Source organism: Desmodus rotundus, chromosome 2 (genome assembly GCF_022682495.2).
Source record: "Desmodus rotundus isolate HL8 chromosome 2, HLdesRot8A.1, whole genome shotgun sequence".
In the NCBI taxonomy this organism is placed as follows: Eukaryota; Metazoa; Chordata; class Mammalia; order Chiroptera; family Phyllostomidae; genus Desmodus; species Desmodus rotundus.
The window spans coordinates 191877704-191900565 of record NC_071388.1 but is presented as its reverse complement, the minus strand read 5'-3'; the positions used below and the strand labels follow the sequence as shown (position 1 = coordinate 191900565).

The 22862-nt window shown below is 36.9% G+C and overlaps 1 protein-coding gene across 1 annotated transcript in view; it reads left to right on the top strand.

Annotated features, from left to right (window-relative positions):
* ABCA12 (ATP binding cassette subfamily A member 12) overlaps positions 1–22862 on the top strand; it is a 165155-nt gene that overhangs the window by 72726 nt on the left and 69567 nt on the right. Inside the window, exons 8-15 of the mRNA XM_045198539.2 lie at positions 2791–2903; positions 7293–7368; positions 10678–10796; positions 11773–11879; positions 17690–17943; positions 18034–18146; positions 19582–19706; positions 20937–21110. Of these exons, the coding sequence (XP_045054474.2) occupies positions 2791–2903; positions 7293–7368; positions 10678–10796; positions 11773–11879; positions 17690–17943; positions 18034–18146; positions 19582–19706; positions 20937–21110 (1081 nt within the window). The remainder of the gene's footprint in view (positions 1–2790; positions 2904–7292; positions 7369–10677; positions 10797–11772; positions 11880–17689; positions 17944–18033; positions 18147–19581; positions 19707–20936; positions 21111–22862) is intronic.

Sequence of the window (22862 nt, the reverse complement as noted above, 5' to 3'; positions counted from 1 at the left end):
TGTGTGTGTGGTTTACTTATTTATTTCTTGCTAATTTATATACTCATTCTTTTTAACATGATAGCCTCTAGCCATATGTAGTTTTCAACTTAAGAAACTAAATTTTTAACTTTATTTAACTTCAGTTAATTTAAACTTTGAATATTGACATGATACTGTAACTGGTAAACCTTTTCGTATGTTTGGATCAGTGGGAGAACCTGCTTATTCACCTGTAAATGTAATAGAATCTAAATACAGATTAAGTGTTTTTAAATAAAAATTTAGCATCTGAATTGAAATGTTCCTTAAGTGTAAAATACATGGTAAATTTTGAAGACTCAGTACAATAAAAGATTTAAAATATTTCATTAATAAATTTATGTTCATTAAATATTAAAATGATATATTTTGAATGTACTGGGTTAAATAAAATATGTTATTAAAATTAATTTCTTTTTTAATGTGACTACTAGATAATTAAAAATTGAATATATGGCTTGCATTTTGTTTCTGTTGGAAAGCACTTCATATGCCATTTTTTAAAAGTTAAATGTTATTCACTGTTGTTATTAAACCAAGGGTCATTAGAAGCCACAGTTTCCTCATAAATGAGTATATTTTATCACCAAACTACGGTCTCGTTGGTTTATCTTACTCTATGAACTCTATAGCGATTTTCATCATTTTCTCCAATAACTTTTCTAGTTGTGAATTGTTATATAACTAAATCACCAAAACCAGGTTATGTAATGCTAGGGTTATGCCACAAATTAGCAGAAATAAGCAATCACAAAAATCAAGAGGGGTATATAAACATACTTATTACTTTCACCATTTGTGAAGAAGCTTTGCTGAGGTATGTATGAATCATGGAAGCTCTTTTTAAAATTACCTTCATAAGGCAACTTGTTTTGGGTAACTTCCATTATTATAAGATGACTAGCAGGAGAAATATCTAAAAAGTAAAATAAAAATATTCTGATCAATGGTTCAAAGGATTTTAGAGAGGATGGGGTCCGTGTGTCACTATTATTAGGTTACATTTTAGTTAAACAAAGATGGATTAAGTCTACTGACATTTTGTTAATGATACTAACAACGCTGATGCTGACCGTCTTAATGAGATTGCCAAGTTTTCGGTCTGACGGTGTCTCTTCGGGGCAGCACATCGGGCAGTGGGCCCGGCTTGGAGAAGGCTGGCAGAGAGCTGGGGCCTGCGACTGCTGAGCTGCTTCCGTGGTCACCAGGGTTCAAAAACAACTAAAGTCTAAGAACCACGAAATTTTGGGGGCAAATAGAACAATGCCTGAGGCATTAACAGGCATCGTGTTGCCTGTTACATATACAGAACCAAACACACAGCCGGCACAACATGTGGACTATGCCTATGAGCTCTGTACAGAAAAGTTCTACCCTTCTCCTCCTCTGCCATGTTGGAGCAAAGCGTCCATGCCAGAGGCAAGTGGTAGAGTAGAAAGAACATGAACTTTGAAATTAGACAGAATCAACTCTACTTATTAACAGGATAAAACTGTGTAAGTTATTTAACTTTTTCAAATTTACTCGACCCCTCTTCAAAACAGGAAAACAAAATTGACTTTGTGGGATTATCACAAAAATAAATGAAATCATCTATATGTTTATATTAATGTACAAATACACCCATATCTATATGTATACCCTAATATTATACTAGAAACTAGAAGAAACTCAGAATTTGGCACTCTTAATGTAGCTCTCATTCATAGTTAGGAAGCTAAAATTAAAATAATCTAAATATTAAAAATGCCAAAAATAGTATAGAATGCCACAAACATATATGCATACACCATATCTATTGCTAGAATGAGCCTTCAGTTGGCTGAGATACATAAGGAAAAACTATTAGCTAATTTGTACTACATTTAACTTTACAATGACAAATTGTTAGCAAAGCCTTTTCTTCTGCAGTTACTACTCCTGCAGATCAAAGCATTGCCTTAGCCTTGATCATTGGTCATAGTATTTGACCAATGATCATAGTATTTGTGAAATTCAGACATACATGTACAATACCAGCATTTTTAGATATATTAAGACAAAAAGAGGACGGCATTTCTTAAGTAACTAATTGCTTTTTAGAAAGATGGAATGAACTCAAGCATAAGTGAGTTTGCTGATTGCCCATCCCCAGTGCAGGCTGCCCATCTTCTTGGTAACATAACGTTGGAAGACAGTGTCGGTTAGTCTGGGTATTAATTTTGAGCTACCCCTGGAGTAGTGCCTGTGGGCCACTTAGAGGGGAGAATGCAGTCTTTAATTAGGGCAAGCTCCATTTTTTTCAAAAACATTACCATTTATTTAGCAAGACATAAATATTTATCAAATGCTTAAATAACAGTTATTCCTGAAACTGGGTCCTTTATCTGGGTGTGATTGTTAGTGACAATAATTTCCAATATTTAATTTTTTTCTTTACTTAAAAAAAAAGCGCTATCCTTTCATTGGAAGTAGCTCTTCCTAATCACTTATCTTTAAGTCTTAACTGAAACAACTGCTGCAAAAGTCTCCCTTGCCTTCAGGGCTTCGAGTCCCAGTCTCAGCTTTAGAATCCTGGAAACGTGAAGTGCTCTGTGTAGTTCGTGAATCCTGTGTTGGGATTTTGTGCACTAACTGGCAAACAAGTAATTAAACAATAGCAGCAACATCTTGTCTTTTTATGTTATAAGAAAATTTTCTATACGGTAGGCATTTTCTCCTTGAATAACCTTTTGTTTCTGTCTGCACACCTTGAAATCAATTTGGTTGAATTGTTCTTTGACTCTTTAGTGCGCTGCTGGCCGTGCAGAAGGTGTATCCACGTGTCACAAGGAACGAAGGTTTCAGAACTCTCCATAAATCTGTTAAACATCTGCTGTACACCCTAAGCTCCCCAGCTCAAGGTAGTATATTTCCATCTTACTATATTCCATTCTGTGTCACAAAGCCTGTTAGAAATATAAAAGACTGCATTTATGGATGATATTATTCTTAGCTGGGGGCATATACTAGGACTAAATCTGGACATCTGGCTAATAAAAGTGTGGAGAAAGGGAGAAATCGCTGGAGAAGATGCTGTGAGTTTCTAGGGTTTTTATTTAGGTGAAAATGGTCTCTCAGTTTGTAAAATGATGCTTATACTTGGTACGGTAAACAAATATCAAAGGTAAGCCTGAACAAAGAGATTTCTACCAGTACAAAAGCCTACACTGAATTGCAGAATTTTTGCCTTCATTTCTAAACGTTGGCTTTTTAATGAAGGGATTCCTTTATTGGTAAAAATAGACCAGTCAACCAGCCATTTTCAAAATGCATAGTGGACATTGGCGTGTGACTAGATCGATATAAATCTTGAGAAAGCTATGGCATGTTGCTAGTGAGTCCGAAAATATCACCTTTGCATATATAGAATAGCATCATGTACCACACACATGGAAATATACAACATATAAACACACAGAGAGATTTCAGGCTGTAACGAGTAAGTCCCTATTTCCCAGGTAAAATGTTCAGTTGGCATTTAGGTCTTCTGAATGAGTTTAGAATTCAGTTTTCTCAATTGGGTTTTGTCAGCTTTTAAATATGTGGACTTTATAAACAAGTGTCCTGAGAGCATCGGTCACAAGCTCATTGTTCATTGTAAGGTGTTGAACCATGAGTTTTCATGCGAAAAGCAGGTTTGCAAAGGCTTTGAAGAATTCTCACTGTGGGGTCTGACACGCTCTTGGTTACCGACTTCTGTTAATCTAGAGCATTTTGTTTATCTACAATCGCAGACTTAATGACTAGCTTTCAAGACAGTTGTTAAATTCAAGGTCTTGAAGAACATTGGAAAACAAAAGACTTATCCTCTGAGAGAAAAAAAAAAGTCCAGGCCAGAAAACCAGACAGTGCACTAACTAACATCAATTATTTTTCTTCTTATATTTGCATTTTAAGGACTTGAGAACTTCAAGTTTCTCCTTATCATTCTTTTCCTTTTCATCTTCAGACTCACACCTTGTAATTATATAAAGTAAAAAGATAAAGTTAAAAAGTGTTTCACAAATGACAAAAGCTCATCAGTGCTTTAGAAGCCAGAGAATTAAGCTGCACTTACTAACTGAGGCAGCAAACCATTTTTTTGGTGAATCCATTTTTTAATATTTGACAATAACCATGTTTCATGTCTATGCATGTGCTAATTTTTTTCATATATTAAAACATGTCATTAGATGATCAAAAGGACAAGGAAATACACACCAAGGAGATGTGTTTTTATTTGAAAATTTGATATGCTTAATTAAATTTGTGTTTTAATTTCCTACTGTGACTCCATCAGTCTGAGGGTACCAGTACAGTGGCATTAATGTTGATTTTTAAAAGTCTGTAACCCCAGGTTCCTACCTGCTTGAGTAGAAAACTTTGGGATTTTATAGTCCTTTTTAGGTAATTGTGGAAATCCTTCCAGAAACCAGAACTTGTCACTGAAGGCTGACCCAGTGGTGGTAGCTCAACAGCTCAGGGGTCTCTAGCCCCAACTCCAGCCTCCTGCCACATTGCCAGGCCACCCCCTGCTTCGTGTTCACGGCCTTGAACAGCATTTGTGAAGTGAACACGTTTTCTCCCTTGGCTTTACTTCCAGTTAAGCTGGAGTGGGGTGGTATCTCTTAGCAGAGCGGCTTGGGTCCTCTCTAATGTATGACAGGGTGGATGGAGCTGTGAAAGTCTCACGCCACTCATTCAAAGAAGGAAAATAAAAAAGTCGTATTTTTTGTGTGTCCATGGTAAGTGTTTTGTTATCTTAAGTCCCTTTTATCATCAAAACAACCCCTTGATATACAGGTATTAACTCATTTTACAAACAAAGAAACTGAGGCAAAGAGAGGCAGGGCACTTTGCCCATGTTACACATCCAGCAAGTCGGATTAAATCCTGGATCTGTCTATGCCCAAAGTCAGGTCCCTTGAGCTCTCTGCTAGATGGCCTCACTCATACTTACCCCCTGGGCCATATACACACTTGATTCCAGGGTCTCTCACGCCAAGTACCTGTCACCACCAAACCTCACAATGGCTCCACTTTCAGTCACTGCTGAAATCTGATTTATTGTTCCAGATTCCTTCCATGTGATAAATTTTCCCACAGCCAGCCCCTCATTCCTCCCCACACTCTGATTTCTACAACCTCCCCCACCCCATGTCTATCTCTGATTCAGCCTCGATTATGACCACACTTTAAGGTTTCTTCAGGAGCCTGTTCAGCAACCATGAAAGTCTGGAGATGCTAAAAAACACTTGGGAAGAAGGTTGTCTTTTAACTTCCTGTCTTAAGGAATTTAATTCTCAGCTCTGCCTCAGTGAGAATCCCTGCTTCACAGTTTAGTATTTAGCACTTCCATTGAAAAACTCTGAATTTAAATTAAATGAATAAAAATAAATGAAGACACTGAGTTTTCAGAGCAAAGGTTACCTTTGTGACTCACTGAAAGTTTACTCTTTTGCAAAGTAGTATATTATATGAAATTATATCTTTAACTAGAAAGCCATTCTTACTGGTGAAAAGAGGTTATCTGTGTGCCAGATATTTTTTCTATGTCTATGGGCACCGTTTTTAAAGATGCCTAATTCTATAAATGAAAAAGTAAATTCTCACTTTTTAAAAGTGTATAACATTTCCCCCAATATTAAAGCCTATTTAGTGCAGTATTTTTCTCCAAGATACTTTATACTCCAGAAGAAAAAGTGACCAGAAGGAAAGTGCTTACTAACATCAAGGTCAAGTCCATCATTGATATGTACAAAGTTCATTTCTATTAGTACTCATTTTAGTAGCTCAATGAGGGAGAGAAACTCCATGCAATATATTATAGAAATGACACTGAACTTGTTCAGTATCACCTTGGAGTTCAAAGTGAAAAGCACTTGGTTTTAGAAACATGGTTTTATATACTTTTATATTGCAAAAGCATAAATCTAAACAGAGTCCTACCCTTGATTATTCTGTCTATGGATGCCAATAAATACTCAGTGTTATCATTATGATTATTAGGCTTATTTATTCTGTGTATCTTCATTCGTGGTCCTTTAATTCACTGACGCATTGCTATCAGAGCAATAATATTTAGCTGCACCTTGAGCTGAACACGAGAAAACTCTGCTTTGCTGAACAGGAAAACTGAAAAGGCCACTCTGCCACTTACTAGGGCTGGTTCAAACAGTACTCACACATGACTGATACAAAGCTAAATAAGAAGGTCTTTAATTCTGTGATACTCTTTTACACACATGCTAATTTAAATAGACTATGTGACCAGCACTGGAAAAGTATGGATGATTCCACAATTTTGCACTAGGACCTTTTTGGAAGGCATTAGGACACACTAACTAGAGAGAATGGGAGAACTATTAATGCTGGGAATAACATTTCCTATTGAAAATGATTAGGCCAGTGTTAAAAATGACAGCACTGAAACGTACTGGATTATTTATAAGGAGTAAGTAGTGTCGGAAGAGAAGACAAAGAAGTGATACTGTTTTCCTACAGGGGCTGAATGAAAACATTGGGTAGTAATGTTTTTATTTATGCAGTAACCATTTCAAGTATTTTCATTTTCGATTTTTCATGTGACTGTTACTGCACAGTGTTATGCAGCGAGCTGAGTCGGCAACCTATTTGACTTCTAAGGGCAATTCTCAGTGTTAAATGAGATCCTCACGTAAGGTTTCCCAACTTAGTGATTACCTTTCACACTCCAAAACTTCATAGTATTTGAAACCACTCAAAACAGTTCTGTTAAAATTAGCCAATTTGCATTCACAGCTGCATTTAGTTGAAACCAGTGGCTGCTTTTTGAAAGATGAAAAATATAGATCAGTGATGGCAGATGTTCCTACGTTCTAGACAACTGAAGGCAAAGAAAATCCCGTGATCCATGATGGAATCGGCTTCATTTGGTTAACAAGCCACATGGTAGTCAATCTGCATTATAATACTCAAGAGTCACCTATGTACCCTTGTCTTAGGATAAAACAATGTAACGGTTTCATGCACAAAGAAAGAGTTTGTTAGAAACGCATGTACTTGACCATTGGGATTATTTTGATTAGTAACCATCTATTTTCTATAAATATCCTAAATGGTTTCAACAAAAAGAGCATAGACATCATTTGCAAAGTCTTTCGGAGAAAAATTCTGCAGATTTTCTGCATTTTTTCCCCTTTAATTTTACCTGAAATGATTTTTTGCTAAGAAAAATAATTACTGTAAGCCAACATGTTAAATATTTACCCGTATAAATGTTGATACTTTAGGTGGCTCTGACAATACAACGTACTCATGGAGCGAAGAGGATGGGCAGTCACTTTCTCCAAGCAGCCTGGCGGCCCAGTAAGTCTTTGTTGTTTTGTTGGTTTGTTCTAAATTGGAAGGCAACTTGGCTGAAGCAATGAAAACAATTCATAGACGTAAATTCTTTTATGTATGTAAGACTATGGAAAAGAAAAGTCAGTTATTGACTGACCAAAGAAATGGGTATAGTTGTGTAGTAAAGCTGAAACTTTTAGGGATCTCTTTTTCAATTCTAAGATTGCATAAGTAGATCCAATTTGTCCTATCTGTATTGCTTGGTTACTTTAGGTCTATGAGGAAAATCTAGCTGGAGTTCCAATTTCCAACTCTTTTAAGGGTTTTCATCACGAAAAAGGTATAAGCCTTCAATTTTTCACATTGCTGTTTATTTTGGTTTTAAAAAATCAAAGTATTTCTTATGGCCAGTCCAGGTAATGCAAAAATTTGTTTGCTTCGGTAGTATTTGGGTAGCAAACGTTTGATAGGTAATTTAATGTTGGAGTGTCACTGGGGCATGTAAATATGGCATCCCAGACATAGGCAGTGGCTATGACAGCAGCAATCTTGGCTTCTAAGGACCATTAATACAGGTAGTTCCCTGTAATAACTGTAGCAGTTATTGTAGGCAATACAAGCAGTTGCCTCTAGAAGCTGATTGAAGTAAATTCCTATATCAAGGCAAATTTAGAGACTAGATGGCCTGTTGTGTAAAAATTGTTTAGGCCTGATAAGTTATACTATTGAAAATTTTCACTTTAGTCCCAGAGGATGCATTTTTATGCTAATGGAAATTTGTATAAATAGTAACAAATAGTAGGACTTATTTTTAACTATGAATTTTTTTCTAAAATCAAATTCATGCAGTTGTTTATAATCTTCCTATTACTTAGCAAAAAGTTCTCCCACTCTGGGTAATTCTAGGCAAAATCCTTCCATAAACAACTACCTCCTATTTCTGTTCCACCTCTGTTCTCCTCGAAGGTGGATGGATCACATGCTTCTCGCAGAACAATTGGGCAGCCTTGGGAAATTTCCTCCTAGCCAGGATGCCATGTTCCAAATAGTGTTTCATAGCTATCGAAAATAAATAAATAAATGGAAAGCCTTGAGTTGAGATAACTGGTGATTATTGCTGAAGCCAGGTATCTCCATCAGAGCCTTGAGGCATCCGTAGCATCAATAATGCTGACACCTCAGACCTGCGAATTTCACAGCAAACATCGTTAGTTGCTGACAGCTAGCTGACAGTTTATGAGGAAGAATTCAGTACTTATAAGATAGTTCTTGTTGAGATTGATACAATTAAGGGATTTCTTATCTTTGGACTTCCTTTCTGTTCCCACTTGAAAATAATTGCAGAGTGGCGTACTTGGCATAAAATGAAAAAATTGTGGTCCAGAATTTTCTAAAGCAAGCTACTCAAAAATATTTTTTTCTTAGCTCTTTTCCTTCCTCATTATTTTTGTTCTAAGGCTATAGTTTTTATTGTTTTGCATATATGTGGGTATGTACACTCATGCGTGCACACATCCATAAGCTTATCTTTTTAATGTAAGCATTCATGGGGAGTAGACAAGATTACATATACAGGACACATAAATTAAATGGCTTCAAGGAGTAATTGGATGTTTATACCAAGTCAGTGGCACGTAGCTATGGAATCTTAATTTGGGGGGTATAGTAAATCCAATCTCAAAAATCCTGTCAATCAAATATTATGAAACTCAGAGAATGGCTTAGATGATATTTCAAGGTCACTTCTAGCACAGCATTCTTTCATTTTAAGCTCGAAATGTTATTGTGAGAACCTCTCGTGCCATTCCATTTAGAACACAGGTAGTAAACACAAGGCCCGCAGGCCAAATCCGGTCCTCCACCTTGCTTTATCCGACCCAGCCTCTTGTTGCTACCCAGCGGTAGCGCTGAGCTCCTTGCCCCTCGTTAAGGAGTGGTTACATGTATACAGCCCTAAAATTACATTTGGCCCTTTGAAGGCAACTGCGAGGCTGATGTGGCCCCTGGTGAAAATGAGTTTGACACCCCTGATTCAGAAGGTTAGGCTAATATTTTGCTATTGAGCACTACATCGGAATGGAAATGGCTCTACGCTATAATAACTGGCAGAAAGGAAGACAAACACAAGAAAGACAACACTGGGGAGAGAGTCTCTGGTCAAAAAATGCACAAGCAAAAGCAAGAGGGCTTGGGAATGGTTGCTATTTTCTTTTACTGTGCAGGCTGTGGACTGTATTTAAATAAGGGTCAGCCATCGCACCAATCAGCTGTGCTCTGACTGCCAAGTTAGAGACTTTCGTGACCTAGATTTCTCTCTGAAGTTCCTGGAGGACCCAGTGTTGTTAACCCATATCTAAACACCCTGAGACTTTTTTCATGTTAATGCAAACATTTTCCTTCACATTTACTAGTTATGCCAGGATAAATCAAAGTTAAACACATCTGACAAAACTAGTTAATTTGTATATTGTACAGTCTGATTCAAGTTAGATGGTCTCCAAATCAGTCATTGACATTTATCTTCTATCTACCAAAATAAAATTCAACAGTAGACATCAAGGGAAGAAGTTACAAAATAAACAGAGGAACAGCCTCACAGCGAAGTGAAGGGCATTCATAACACACACATTTGTTCACTTACATACATTTGCCTCAAAAATCTTAGGCTGTGTTCTCATATGCCAGGCAGAAAGAAACCCTAAAGTGGCTAATTTTGTAACACAGAATTTGTTGATTGTTTAGAATTAAAAAAAAACTTTACTGTTCAAATGGATGCCACGCTTCCTCTTTCATCACAGTGAAATGAATTTAAATGTACTTAGAGAATGTCATAGGTGTGAAGAATCTAGCAGATCATCCAACCCCTCATTAGAGCAGAGAATATGATGAGACCCAGCGTGGGGTTGCCAGGTTTAGAGGGAAAACGAAAAAGACATGGAAGACTCACAGGACGTACTTACATCGAAAAGTTATTTATTGTTGACATGAAATTCCAGTTTAACTCGGAATTGTGTATTTTATCAAGCACCCTTAGCCCAGTGATTATATTCTTCCCCATACATTGGCCTAAAAATTATCTTAATACTAGTTATGACTGGATATTAAAATAATTAAAGATACTGATAATGCCCGTGGGAAAGGCAAGTGCTCAGAGAACCCAGGGTCGTGCTGTCACGGTGCACTTGGGCTGGGTGAGGGAAGACGTCCTGTTTCATGGTGTTTTGATGCTCAAGTCAACCTACGTCTAAAAACCAGGGACTCACATGGTCTCAACCAAATGGCTTTGCTTTATTTTTATGTGACTTAATTATATATTCTTTTCTAATTCTATAGGCTCCTAATACTGGAAAACTTTGAAGATGCCCTCTTAAATATATCAGCCGACAGTCCTTATATTCCTTACTTGGAATGTGTGAGAAATGTCACTGACCACTTGGCCAGGGGATCACAAGGTAATACTTCCCTTAATATTCTTCTAATTCTCTTCTAAAGTAGTAAGTCTTTTAAGACATTTGCTTAAAAAGGAAAGAAAATTTTAAAATCTTAGTTTCCGTATGTATCGATTTCAGTTTGGTGATTTGATATATCAAAGGAATATATAATCATATTATTATAATATTACTTCTCTTGCTATTGCTAGTACAACCTGGCCCCCTGGACAAACTTTCCAAAGATCCAGAGTCATGAGGGGCTCATCCAACCCTTCATACATTCGCTGTGCCCTTAGTAATTTTAGTTGTCAAAAAGTAACGAAGAATGAGAATACAGACTTCCAAAAGCAGATGCAAATTGCATACACAAAGGGATCTTTGTGGTAGACTATTTGTACCTCCTACTGCTACACACTGTATTTTCAGTTTTCTTCCTACATGGGCAACCATAAAATATTGCATTTAATCAAATGTTTCTTTTCTTTTAAAGAGAAAATATCTATGTTCTCACATTTCATAGGAGATAAGTATTTACTTTTCCTACACCAAAACCATTTTTTGAAACTTAATGGCAAGCAAATTGCACAACAGATAATTAACATGGTCTCCGTTTAGCAGGCACAAGTTAATTAAGGTTGTAAGGGTGTGTTTGTGTCACAGTGATCATACAAGCTATTCTGCCCCAAACACTTAAGCTTCACAGTAGATCCAGAAGTCATAAATAAAAACATACTCAGCTCACAGAGAGCCAAAACTGTTTAGCACCTTTGCTGGAAATATTTTTGTCTCAAAGTAGAATATGTGAATATTTTTAAAATAATGAACTCTGTAGCTTCATGGTTCAAGGAAAAGTTAAGTTTTTACTTATCTTATGTTTAGCTTGAACTAAGCTATTATTGTAGAAGAAGTAATAAATTAGGATAAAGGTATCTTTCAAACTGGTTTCCTAAATGACCTTGCAATTCACATAAGGTAACTTTTCTTTCCTTTTTTACAGAAAATTTAAGACTCTTGCAGTCTACAATTCAATTTAAAAAATATATTCTTCAAAATGGTTCCTACGAGGATTACTCTCCTTCACTTCCTGAAGTCCTGAAATCAAAAGTAAGCCCTGAAAGAAAAACATAAACATCAACCCGTCGGCAAGATGGATTTTCGTTTAAGTTTTAAATCTCTGTCTTCGTAAATATTGGTCCTGTTTGGACTCTAGATTCACACTGGGAATTGGCGACAGAAGTGTGCAGGTGTTAAGATATTTTGTTTTTAATTGGTGGATGTGTCTGCATGAAATGACCCAGAAGAGCCGAGTTACAGTGTGCATACACATAAAAGAATGACTAAAAATATAGTCATCTCATGAAGCTTCATGACTTGAAAAAGGATTCATAATATTATTTCTAATTTGAGTTGTCTTCAGTTTCTTAAACTATAAAAGTTGACTTCAATAGCTGGTGTTTTAGACTTTACAGTGTGCTGAAAAAAACCTCAGAAGTTGACTTGCCTTATTTTTATGATTGTCAATATAAGAAGAAACTAATAATTCATATTAAAATTTATGATATTGAAAAAGGGGAGAAAGCAAGAAAACAATTAAAACTCTGGTTTGGATAGGCTCATGTTTATTTGCATATTATTCTTTGTTTAGCTCATGCATATAGTATGCAGGTTATCATGAAATTCACTTCATTTCTTAAATAACCCTATTACATTTTGAAAGCAGTTTTCCTAGTAAGAACAGCAGTTTAATCTGATTTATGTAGCCAGGGATAAAGTAAAATTAGACCTTGTTTATTCAGGGCATGCAAATGACTTGCTGTCAAGTCAACATGAAGCAGGCATCCAAATCACATGTCCATGGATATTGCAAATATATATGCTACTTAGATTGCCCACATTGTAGTCCTAAGTCTTCTACACAAATCGACATTTTTAATGTACTTCATTTAGCACTATCTTAATTTGTGCAAATAAGAAGGAAGTTATGCATTTATACAAAAAACATCTACTCATCCTTCAAAGACAAGTTTGTCATCCCAGTAATATTAGAGTATCGTCCTTCTTCCTGTTTGTCGGCCAGGATAATGGCTTTGTGGGCATCTAACATTTATCCGTTCTTGCATTCGGGCTATCATCTGTGCTCCCATAATACTAATCTATTTCTTCAAAAGGCATAATTTCTACCTGCAAAATTCTTATCATCAATTAAAGAACTTGGAAAGGCAGACCAATAATTATAACACGGTGAGATAAGTGCTGTGGTATGTGGAAGGACAGGATTCTGTGTGGGGAGGAGGGATATCTAAGTCAGATTGCAAGGGATGGGGACAGAGGGGAAAAATGTTGTGGAGGAGATAATGCTAACTTGGAGTCTTGCAGGACCGTGTAGAATTAGGTCACAATCCTGCATTCCAGACATAGAGACCTACATTCGTGGGATGACAGAGGTGTGAACCTGAAGGACGGATGCAGGCCACCTGGCATCATGTGTCCAGCTCAAGGAGAAGGTGCCTGTGGGAGAGGCAGGAAAGGGGGATGCAGAGAACCTGGGCCCAGATCCCAAAGCCCTCTTTGTGTGTAGTCGAGGAGTTTGAACCTGATCCTGAAAAAGTTGTGAATTTTAGGGTGATAATTGCATTTTAGAAAGAGAGCTCCCTGGGAGAATTGTGGAGGATAGGTTGGAGGAAAGCCAAATAGGTGATATTTGAAGTAAACTAAGCAAAAATTGAGAGAGTGCACTATGTCAGTGGCAGAGAATTAGAAGACAGAGACACTTTCAAGGATGCTGTACGAGGGGGAGTTGACAGGAAATGGCGGCAGCCAATAGGGTGTGAGGTGTAAGGAAGAGATTCTGATGACAGGGAGACTTCTGGCTTTTGGAACTTATTACAGAATGATATAATTTTTTGTATATATAAGGTCTGTTTCCCTTACTAGAGTATAAACCCTGATTAAATTATGCATCTGCATCTCTAAAGCCCCTAGCCCAGAGTAGGAGCTTAAGACTTGACTTCTGAATACATGAACAAGCGAGATGTTAAAGTCGAGCCTTGGCCATGTAATTGTGTTACCTGGACAACTACTCATTGTGTTTCTCAACTTGCAAAGAAACTGAGCAGTGTACAAAATATGCTAGGGAAATGGAAAGAAAACATTCTCAATCATTTACTCTAATGGAATGGGAATGGAGCTAAGAATAATATAAAACAGCATCTACATTTTTAATATACTGTTCCCCTAGAGGGTTATATTAAGAAAAAAATTCTAGAAGCCACCGAGATGGAAACAAATTACAGTTTTGTCCCTCGGATAGAAAATGCATTGTCGTTTATAAAAGCATGGCTGCTATTTGCCATTGACAACCCATTCATTCCAAGACTACAAGCTCCATGAGGAATGTTGCTAAGTCTGTCCCTTTACTGCTATATCCTCAGCACCCGACACAGACTGCAACACATGGAAAATATTCAGTACATATTATTGAAAGAATGAGGACAAACTATCCTAGAGTTTTACAGTAATATCCCCCTCTTTGCCCTCCCTGGTAATTAGGGCTCTGGTTGTGACAGTCGAGGCCAGCCATTCAAAAACTTTATTCATGGTATTTCTAAGAAGGTTTAGACCTTCCAAAATGTCAAATGCCTGTTACTCGTTGGTGACTTTTCCTTTGTTCCCACCGCTCTGTTCTAGCTATAACATTCTACTCTCGAACTTTTGTGTCCTCTCCATCATTCATTGTCTATTGTATTCCTTTTTCTTTCCAGTCACTTTGGTGGAAGGGTAATATGATTGGGGAACTACAAATGAAGTAGATGTTCCCCATGTTGGGCAGAAATACACATAACACAATATTTTTATTGTTAACACTTTTACATTTTTAAATAGTGCCCTTTCCCCCAAGAGGCCAGGAGTATTGCTGTTTTATAATTTTTATGTTTAACAATATTCTGAGGTGTACACCATCATGTCACTTACAATTCTGATTCAGATGCATGTGGGAACCATAAGTACTGGGGAATTCAGTTGCAGCTGGAGATGGAATTAGCTAGAGTCATTGTTCCAGTGAAGCCTGAGTCTTTACTATGTGGACCAGGTTGGCGGTAAAGGAGAGGGGGCTCTACACGAGGCTTGACAAACCTTCAGTCTGGACTTGACCTATATGTTTGAAGAGAGAATTATAATTCTCTGAATCTATGTTGATTACTAATGACCCATACAGCATTAAAGTTCAAATACACATATGAACAAATTTTAGAAGGCAGTAGTACACAACGATAAATATTAAATGGATGTCATGAAGCTCCTTGCTAGATGGACCTCCCAGCGCGTTCTACAACACTGACCCTGAATTAAACTGTTGTTTCAGAGAACCAGATCCGCCTCAATGGCATGGCAAGATTTGCATTTCACTTCTGCTACTTTTATCTTACCAAGCCAACATTATGCTATATGGACTTTTCCTGGCTTCTCATACATGTATGCCAAACTTGCGATAAAAATATATAGCTGGGTCTCTACTGAGGAGTAAAAGTCATTCAAATTTACTGCATCCTCAAAGTCTCAATTAAAACAAATATTTTGGGCTACCAGTATTTATCCTTTTATTTAAGAAATCACTAAAATAAAAGTCACTGGAGGATGTGACAAGAAGGCTTGGCTCTGTTCATTAGAAGTTTAATCATATCTACTATCTGGAAAAATCCAAGGAAGGGACAGAGCGTAATGGAAATTTCTCTTAGCACTAAGACTAGTGAGTAGAATTTTAATACATGTGAGTCCATTTTAGATAGTTCAAAGCTGGAAATCAATTAGAATATTAAATAGAGTTGAAAACAGGCCAATAATATTTGCTATGTAAGACGATTGGTGTTTAATTGCTACCGCCTGCACGTAGTTACTATAAACCTCTCATCAAAGACACGGTCTTGTGCCTTTCTCATTTGATACATAGAAAGAAACATTCCAAACATTTGCCTGTATCACAAAATAATTCATTTCTGTCAAAATGCAACTTCTGACTGGCAACTGAGCTGCAGTGAGTGATACATATACTTGCCCTTTCAGATGGTGCTCCAATATTTTTTACTTCTTAGAAGGAACAGCTCAAGGGTAGCTTCCCTGCACAGTAGACCTGACTTTCGCAGAGGCATGATTTTTTCCTTCAGGAAGTATGACTAGGGAGTCTATCCCCAAAACACACCGAGCATAGTGAACCTCAGTGAGTATAGGTGACAAGAAATTAGCTGATTTCCATTTTTCTCCTCTTCCTTACGTGTGGAATTTTAAGCCCTTTTAAAACACTTTTGTTCCACACCACTGACAAATGCACCTGTTTTTCTCAATAGATACGAGTGTAGAAGATAATGTTAGTCACAATGCAGACACTTCTGAAAAACCAGGTGTGTCCCCATCCATATTTTAAATTGTAAATGCAGTCTTATTAAAATGCACTGTGGTAAAATACACATAACATAAAATTTAGGGTCTTAACCCTTTTAACTGTGAAGTTCATTCTTGCTGAATGCCTCCGCATCACTGTGCAACCAACTGGACTCTTCATCTTGTAAAACTAAACTCTACTCTACAACAGCTCCACACCCCTCCCTCCCCTCTAGTCCCTGGAAACCCACACTTTTATTTTCCAGTCACTATGAATTTTACTACTCTAGGTGACTTATATAATAAGTAGGATCATCTGTACTTATCTTTTTGTGACTGGCTTACTTCACTTGGCATCATGTCCTCAAGACTCATCCATGCTGTGGCATGTGTCAGAACTTCTCTCCTTTTTAAGGCTGAGTGATACTCTATTTTGTGTGTACACCACATTCTGTTCATCCATTTATCTGTCCATGGACACTTGGGTTGCTTCCACCTGTTGACTATTGTGAATAATGCTGCTATCGACAAATAGCTGTTTCAAATTCAACTTTCAATACTTATAGGTATATACACAAAAGTAGATTGTATAATAATTCTATTTGTAATTTGTTGAGGAACCACCATATTGTTTTCCATAGTGGCTGCATTATTTTACCTTCCCACCAACAGTGTACAAGTGTTCTGGTTGTTCCATATCCTTGCCAACACTTGTTATTTTCTGTTTTAGTTTTTGTGCGGTTTGGGGGGGATTTTTAAAAACAGTACCTATCTTAATGGGTGTGAGGAAGATGGACTTTTCTGAAGTTCCAAACCAAACTTGCTTTGCTGTCTTCCCTTACCCATGACTAACATGTAAACTAAAATATAAAATTAGTTTAAGTATTGTGATTTAAATAGATAAAATTAAATGACATCTTTTTAAACTTTGAATCTATAAGATATGAGTACAGTTGGGAAAGATATGTCTGATAGGTCTAAGAGTTTTATAAAATTTAAAAAATTAATTAATTTTTTAAAAATTTATTAGGGCAGCATTGGTCAGTGGATCATATAGGTTTCATTGTACATTTCTATTATACATGATCTGTATATTGCATTGTGTGTTTACTATCCAAAGTCAAACCATCTTCCGTCACCAAATATTTGATCTCCTTTAACATTCTTAAGAGGAGAGGGGATTACAGGAACTACTATAAAGGACACATGGACAAAATCAAGGGGGAAGGTGGAGGTGGGGGAGGGAGGGGGGTTCAGCTGGGGTGGGGTGGAGGGATGGGAAGAAAAGGCACACAACTGTAATTGAATAACAATACAAAATTAAAATTAAAAAAAACACACGAAACCAAAAAAAAAAGATAACAATAACCTCACCTGACAGAAAAAAGTGCATCATTCTAACTAAAACTGTTGCCAAATGCCAACTAACTAAACACATGAATGAATTTTTTGGAGTAAACCAGTTGTGCTTATTATCAACTACTAAGTATTTAGAATAATGTAACCTTGATTTCCCACTCTTTACCTCTTTTGGAAAGGTGTCTCAACTTCGGCACTTGACAGAACTCCTTTGCGAACCTGAAACTTTCCGTTCAGTAGAGAAACTGTGTCCACTCTCTAACGTGAACTTCAGAAACCTGTGTGAAGAGAGTGCACTTCATGTGCAACTTCTGGAAGCAGCAGAGCTCAGCACTGAAATAGCAACCAGCTTCCTGTACAACGACATCCTCTCTAAAAAACTGAAAGATTTGTTTACTGGGGATCCAATCAAAATTAATTTAAATATGGATCGGTATGTTTTTCCACTGTCTTCTTCCTTGTTGAAATCCCTTCTCAAATTATTGAAATGGCGAGTTGAATTTCCTCTTCCGTTCTGTTCCAGGTTTCTAGAACAGGCATTGCAAATGAATTACTTGGAAAATATTACACGATTAATACCGGCCATAGAAGCCACACTGCATGTCAATCACAGCGCAGACACTTCTGAGAAACCAGGTGTGCCCCCATCCGTATTTTAAATTCCATCTTATTAGAATGCGTGTGATTCTCATGCTGCAGTTTAAGAAAAGCTTTTTTGAAGTTTTCAACAAAGCCTGCTTCATATCTACTCTTTCACCTCAGAAACTTGAAGCTTTCAAATATAGTTACTCATCTAAAGTAAAGACACAGAAAGCTAGCAGAGAATGAAACAGGGAAATTTGATTTCACAACGAAAAGGTCTTCAAACATTTAACTAGTTAGATCAGTTACCTTTTGTTTCTCTGATATATTAAAGTGCATTCGACGGTCTGTCGAGAAAGGCAGGATGAAATTTATTTACTTCTGTGAGAATAATACGATTTAAAAAATGAAATAGATGCACTGTTCTCTACAGAAATCTAAATTCAGAACCTCCTATTGGTATTCTGAGCACGATGCATCATGTAATACGTTTCTTCTTTGTGTAATACCTCAATACCGAACAGAAAGGCACTTAGAATTTTGGACAACAGGCAGCCACCGAAGAGGAAGGTCACTGAGTCCAAAAATAAAGGCAGTGTGTTTGCATGAGGGACACTTCATAAAGAAGGCGAATGGCATTTGCAGAATGGAGATCACCATCTGCCAAAATGAAGTCAAAATATTATGCATTAAATGACCCACATATGAAGTAATTATAATTACTGTCCTAAAAGAGTTTGAAGTTAAATACATTCTATCTGAAGACTCCTTTTTTAAAAGAGATTTTATTCATTTATTTTTAGAGAGGGGAAGGGAGGGAGAAAGAGAGGAAAAGAAACATCAATGTGTGGTTGGCCTCTCAGGCGCCCCCTACTGGGGGCCTGTCCTGCAGCCCAGGCATGTGCCCCTACTGGGAATCAAACCAGCCACCCTTTGGTTCACAGGCTGGTGCTCAATCCACTGAGCCACACCGGCCAGGGCTATTTGAAAACTCTTTATAAACTGTAGCATGCTGGGCAAAGTTATGGGAAAATGCCCTGTGCCCTGCAGCCTTGTGTTGTAGATTTAACACACCTTCCCCCAAGTTGACAATGTTATATGATCCAAGGTTAGAAATCATGTTGAACGTGTGTGATGTTTTAAATCAAATGGATATATATATATATATTTAGTTCACTATGTGATCAGAGTCTCTGAGGAAACCATATTGTCTTTGAATGAATCTTGAGTTGCAGATGTCTAAGGAACGCGGACTAATCTGTTACGGCAGATTAGTGATATTGTACTAGGGACAAGTCTAAATCGGATAGAAGTACATTCTAAGGATGCAAAGCTTGCCAAAACTGGGAGACATTTGTTCTAGACACGAGAAATATATGTTGAATATATGTTTTAGCCAAGCAGGTTTCTCTGTTTTAGTTCAACTGAAAAAATTACATCACAATCAACATGTGAGGTTTTTTTTCTTTCTTTGTTTTCCCCCTTGCAGGACAGTTGATCGAAATGTTTAAAAATGTGGAAGAGCTGAAGGAAGAACTGCAGAGATTGACAGGACTGTCCAATAGGAGTATCGACCGTATGCTGGCCATTCCTATCCCTGACAACAGAGCTGAGGTGGGGTGGAATGTACCTGTACTTACATCCAGTATTTAAAAGTCTAACTAGCATTAAATATTTGTCAGGTATTATCAGTAAGACACTGAGTAGTTGAATACAAATCTGGTGAATTTTCCATGCAAGTGATAAAATTAGAGGGCTAGATCTAAATGAAGATGGAAGGAAAACCCTGAAGCAAGACAATTGCCACTCTCTGTTCCTTCCATTCTAGTCTTTCTTCCCTTCCTCTTGCCTCCTCGTTCCTCTCCTTTTCTTTACCCCCAGATGGTTTTCTTCAACAAGCGGTGACACCAATTCCTTATGTTCACTGTCACAGTCACCTTATCAGAGGTAAATTTGCATCATCAACATCTACTATGATGATATCAAAGTAAAGTTTCAGTAACCTAATTAAGGGACAAAACAGCAAGGCATTTACAATTCGTGGAAATTAAAATAAAAATGAATACTCATTTTTGGTTTTTACTTTTTAAGAGTCCCTAGGCAAGACGATATGTAACATAGATATGGTCAAAGGAGGTTTGTGGAAGTTTGCAGGTGCGCTAGACATTATTAGGGCTGTGAAAATGGAAGTATCATTTCTTCACAGGCTGATAATAGGGTTTTCTACTCGCAGTCGCTTATCTTTCATCCCTTTTCTAAGTCCATTATCTGGAAGTGTCATAGAAGTTTTCCAAAAGAGCTGCCTCATCCATTCAAATTTTATATGTGACAGAGTGTGCCCTTCCTAAGCACAGCCCAGCCATTCTCCAATATTAGATAATGTTTGTTAAATGCCCTTAAGGCTGCCTTTGGAAACTACTTATGTTCCCTTTTGTCACGTTCATTGGTTCCCCAATCCAAAAATGGAAACTGCTTTGACTTTACTTTTTCCCTCTGGTTCTAGCAAACGACATTCCTTCACTTTTTCCCTTTGATCTCATCTGTTGCTCATTTGACCTTAAGATTTAATTTCTGCAATTCTGCTTTTAGCTTCTGAAGAGCAGCTTCATTTTAATAAACTAAAGCATGTGAATGGATAGAATACATTCTTATTGCTTTCAAAAGGAAGAAAGAAACTTTCTGTAATCTGGAATTTCGTAAGCTTTTCTCTTCATTTCAACTTGGTGGCCATGGAGATGGCATCTTGTTTCCCATAGTTATTCCCCACTTTTCACACCCACATTACTGCCCAGGCTGATTCAAAAGGATTCACGGGTGAAATATTTTTCTTCCTCTGACTTGCAGATTATTTCTCGTGTGTTCTGGTTGCATTCTTGCGATGCTAATATGACTGATCCCAAACTGGAAAGCGCGATGGAGGAATTCTGCAGCTTGCCTCTTCCAGAGCGATCCCGTCAGTCTTACCTCATTGGACTCACCCTCCTACACTACTTAGACATTTACAACTTCACGTATAAGGCAAGTTGCTGCCGATGAAAAATTTTGATATTCATACTTTAGTATAAAATAGGTAATTACACATGTGTGCTGCCTGATACTACAAGGAGTAAAATCCATTTATATAGCTTGTGGAATTATAGCTTTATTTTAGAGTGACATGAGACCTTAGAGATCATACATGGCAAATATGCACATTTATAGATGAATAAATGAATATTATTAACTCATTAACTCTCAGTTTGTGTATCCAAGAGCAGGAATTAAATTTGATACATATATAATATATAAATTTAGTATATACTATGTTAATGTGTGAAGTGCAGGTGTTATGATAATTTTGATAGTGAATAAGCATTAATTTGTTAAGATAAAATTAAAGATTAGAACAGTTATTTTATTCAAGTAAACCAATAAGAGATTTTTGGTGTGTTTTCCATAAAAATTTGTGTTCCTTTCATCAATTTCTGTAGAGTTTACCATTATTATCCAGTGGAATAAAACAAATGGTCATTATTAGGGCTCAGTAAAGTCAGCAATGACTTCATCTTGCAATAAGTAGATGCTTTATTAGGACTTATTTAATAAAAAACTGAAAGAAAAAATATAAACTAAGAAAACTAAGCACTCTGTTCACCCAGTTCTAAAGTAGGTCAAAAATACTTACACGTTATTAAGAACCCTGAAAAATATGTCTGTCTCTTTTGGTACAAAAAAAACAAAAGCAACCAGCTGACTTACTTTGTTGAATCATAGCAAAAGGGATGAAAATGTTTTAAGACTACTTGTAAATAATCCTTTTCTGAGTCACTACTACACCACATCTGTATTTCTGCAATGACCTCTTATCTGGCCTCCCTGCCCCCACGCTTGCCCACATTTATTTGATAGCTGTTTCTCCTCCTAGACCAAAGCTCTCTATCAGAGGGAGGGTGTCAGTTTGAGCACCACTGTATACCCATCACCTCACCCAGTGCTGGAAACAGAGCAGGCATTCAATTAATTTTCACATAATAAATAAATGAATAAGAGGATAAAGCGACTTTAAATTTTTTTAATATTTTTAGTGGGTTTTTTTTCTGCAGCAGAAATGGAATTAGGATTTATGGGATTAGGATTAAATAAATCATGTGAGCTTGAGACAGAGCTTTTGTGCTTTTGAGTAGCACATTATATGATTTTTTGACCAATAGTATACATGAAGAATTATGTAATTGATATTTACCTTTCTGACTTTTAAAGTCATCTATTTTGTCAAGGTTATTGAGGTATTATTTATATGCCATAAAATTCACTCATGTATACAGTTTAATGATTTTTTTAATAAATGTGAAAAATTGTGCAACTATTGCCACAGTGTGATTTTAGAACATTTCCATCAATCCAAGGAGAAGCCTATGTCCATTTGCAGTCACTTCCCATTTTGAACTTAAGCCCAGCGACCTCCACTCTATTTTCCGTCTCTATAGATTTGCCTTTTTTAGACCTTTTACATAAATTGTATTATATAATACATGGTTTTTGTGTCTGATTTTTTTCACCTAGTATAATGTTTTTGAGTTTCATACATGTTGCAACATGTGTAAGTATTTCATTATTTGTTCATTGCTACGTAGCATTCCAGTTTAAGGGTATATATTGTATCCATTCTCGTGGACTGTTTCCACCTGTTGGCTCTGGTGAGCAAGGCTGCTGCGGACCTTCAAGGCTTTGTGTAGACATATTGTTTTCACTTCTCTCAGCAAATCCCTAGGAAGAGAACTGCTGGGTTTT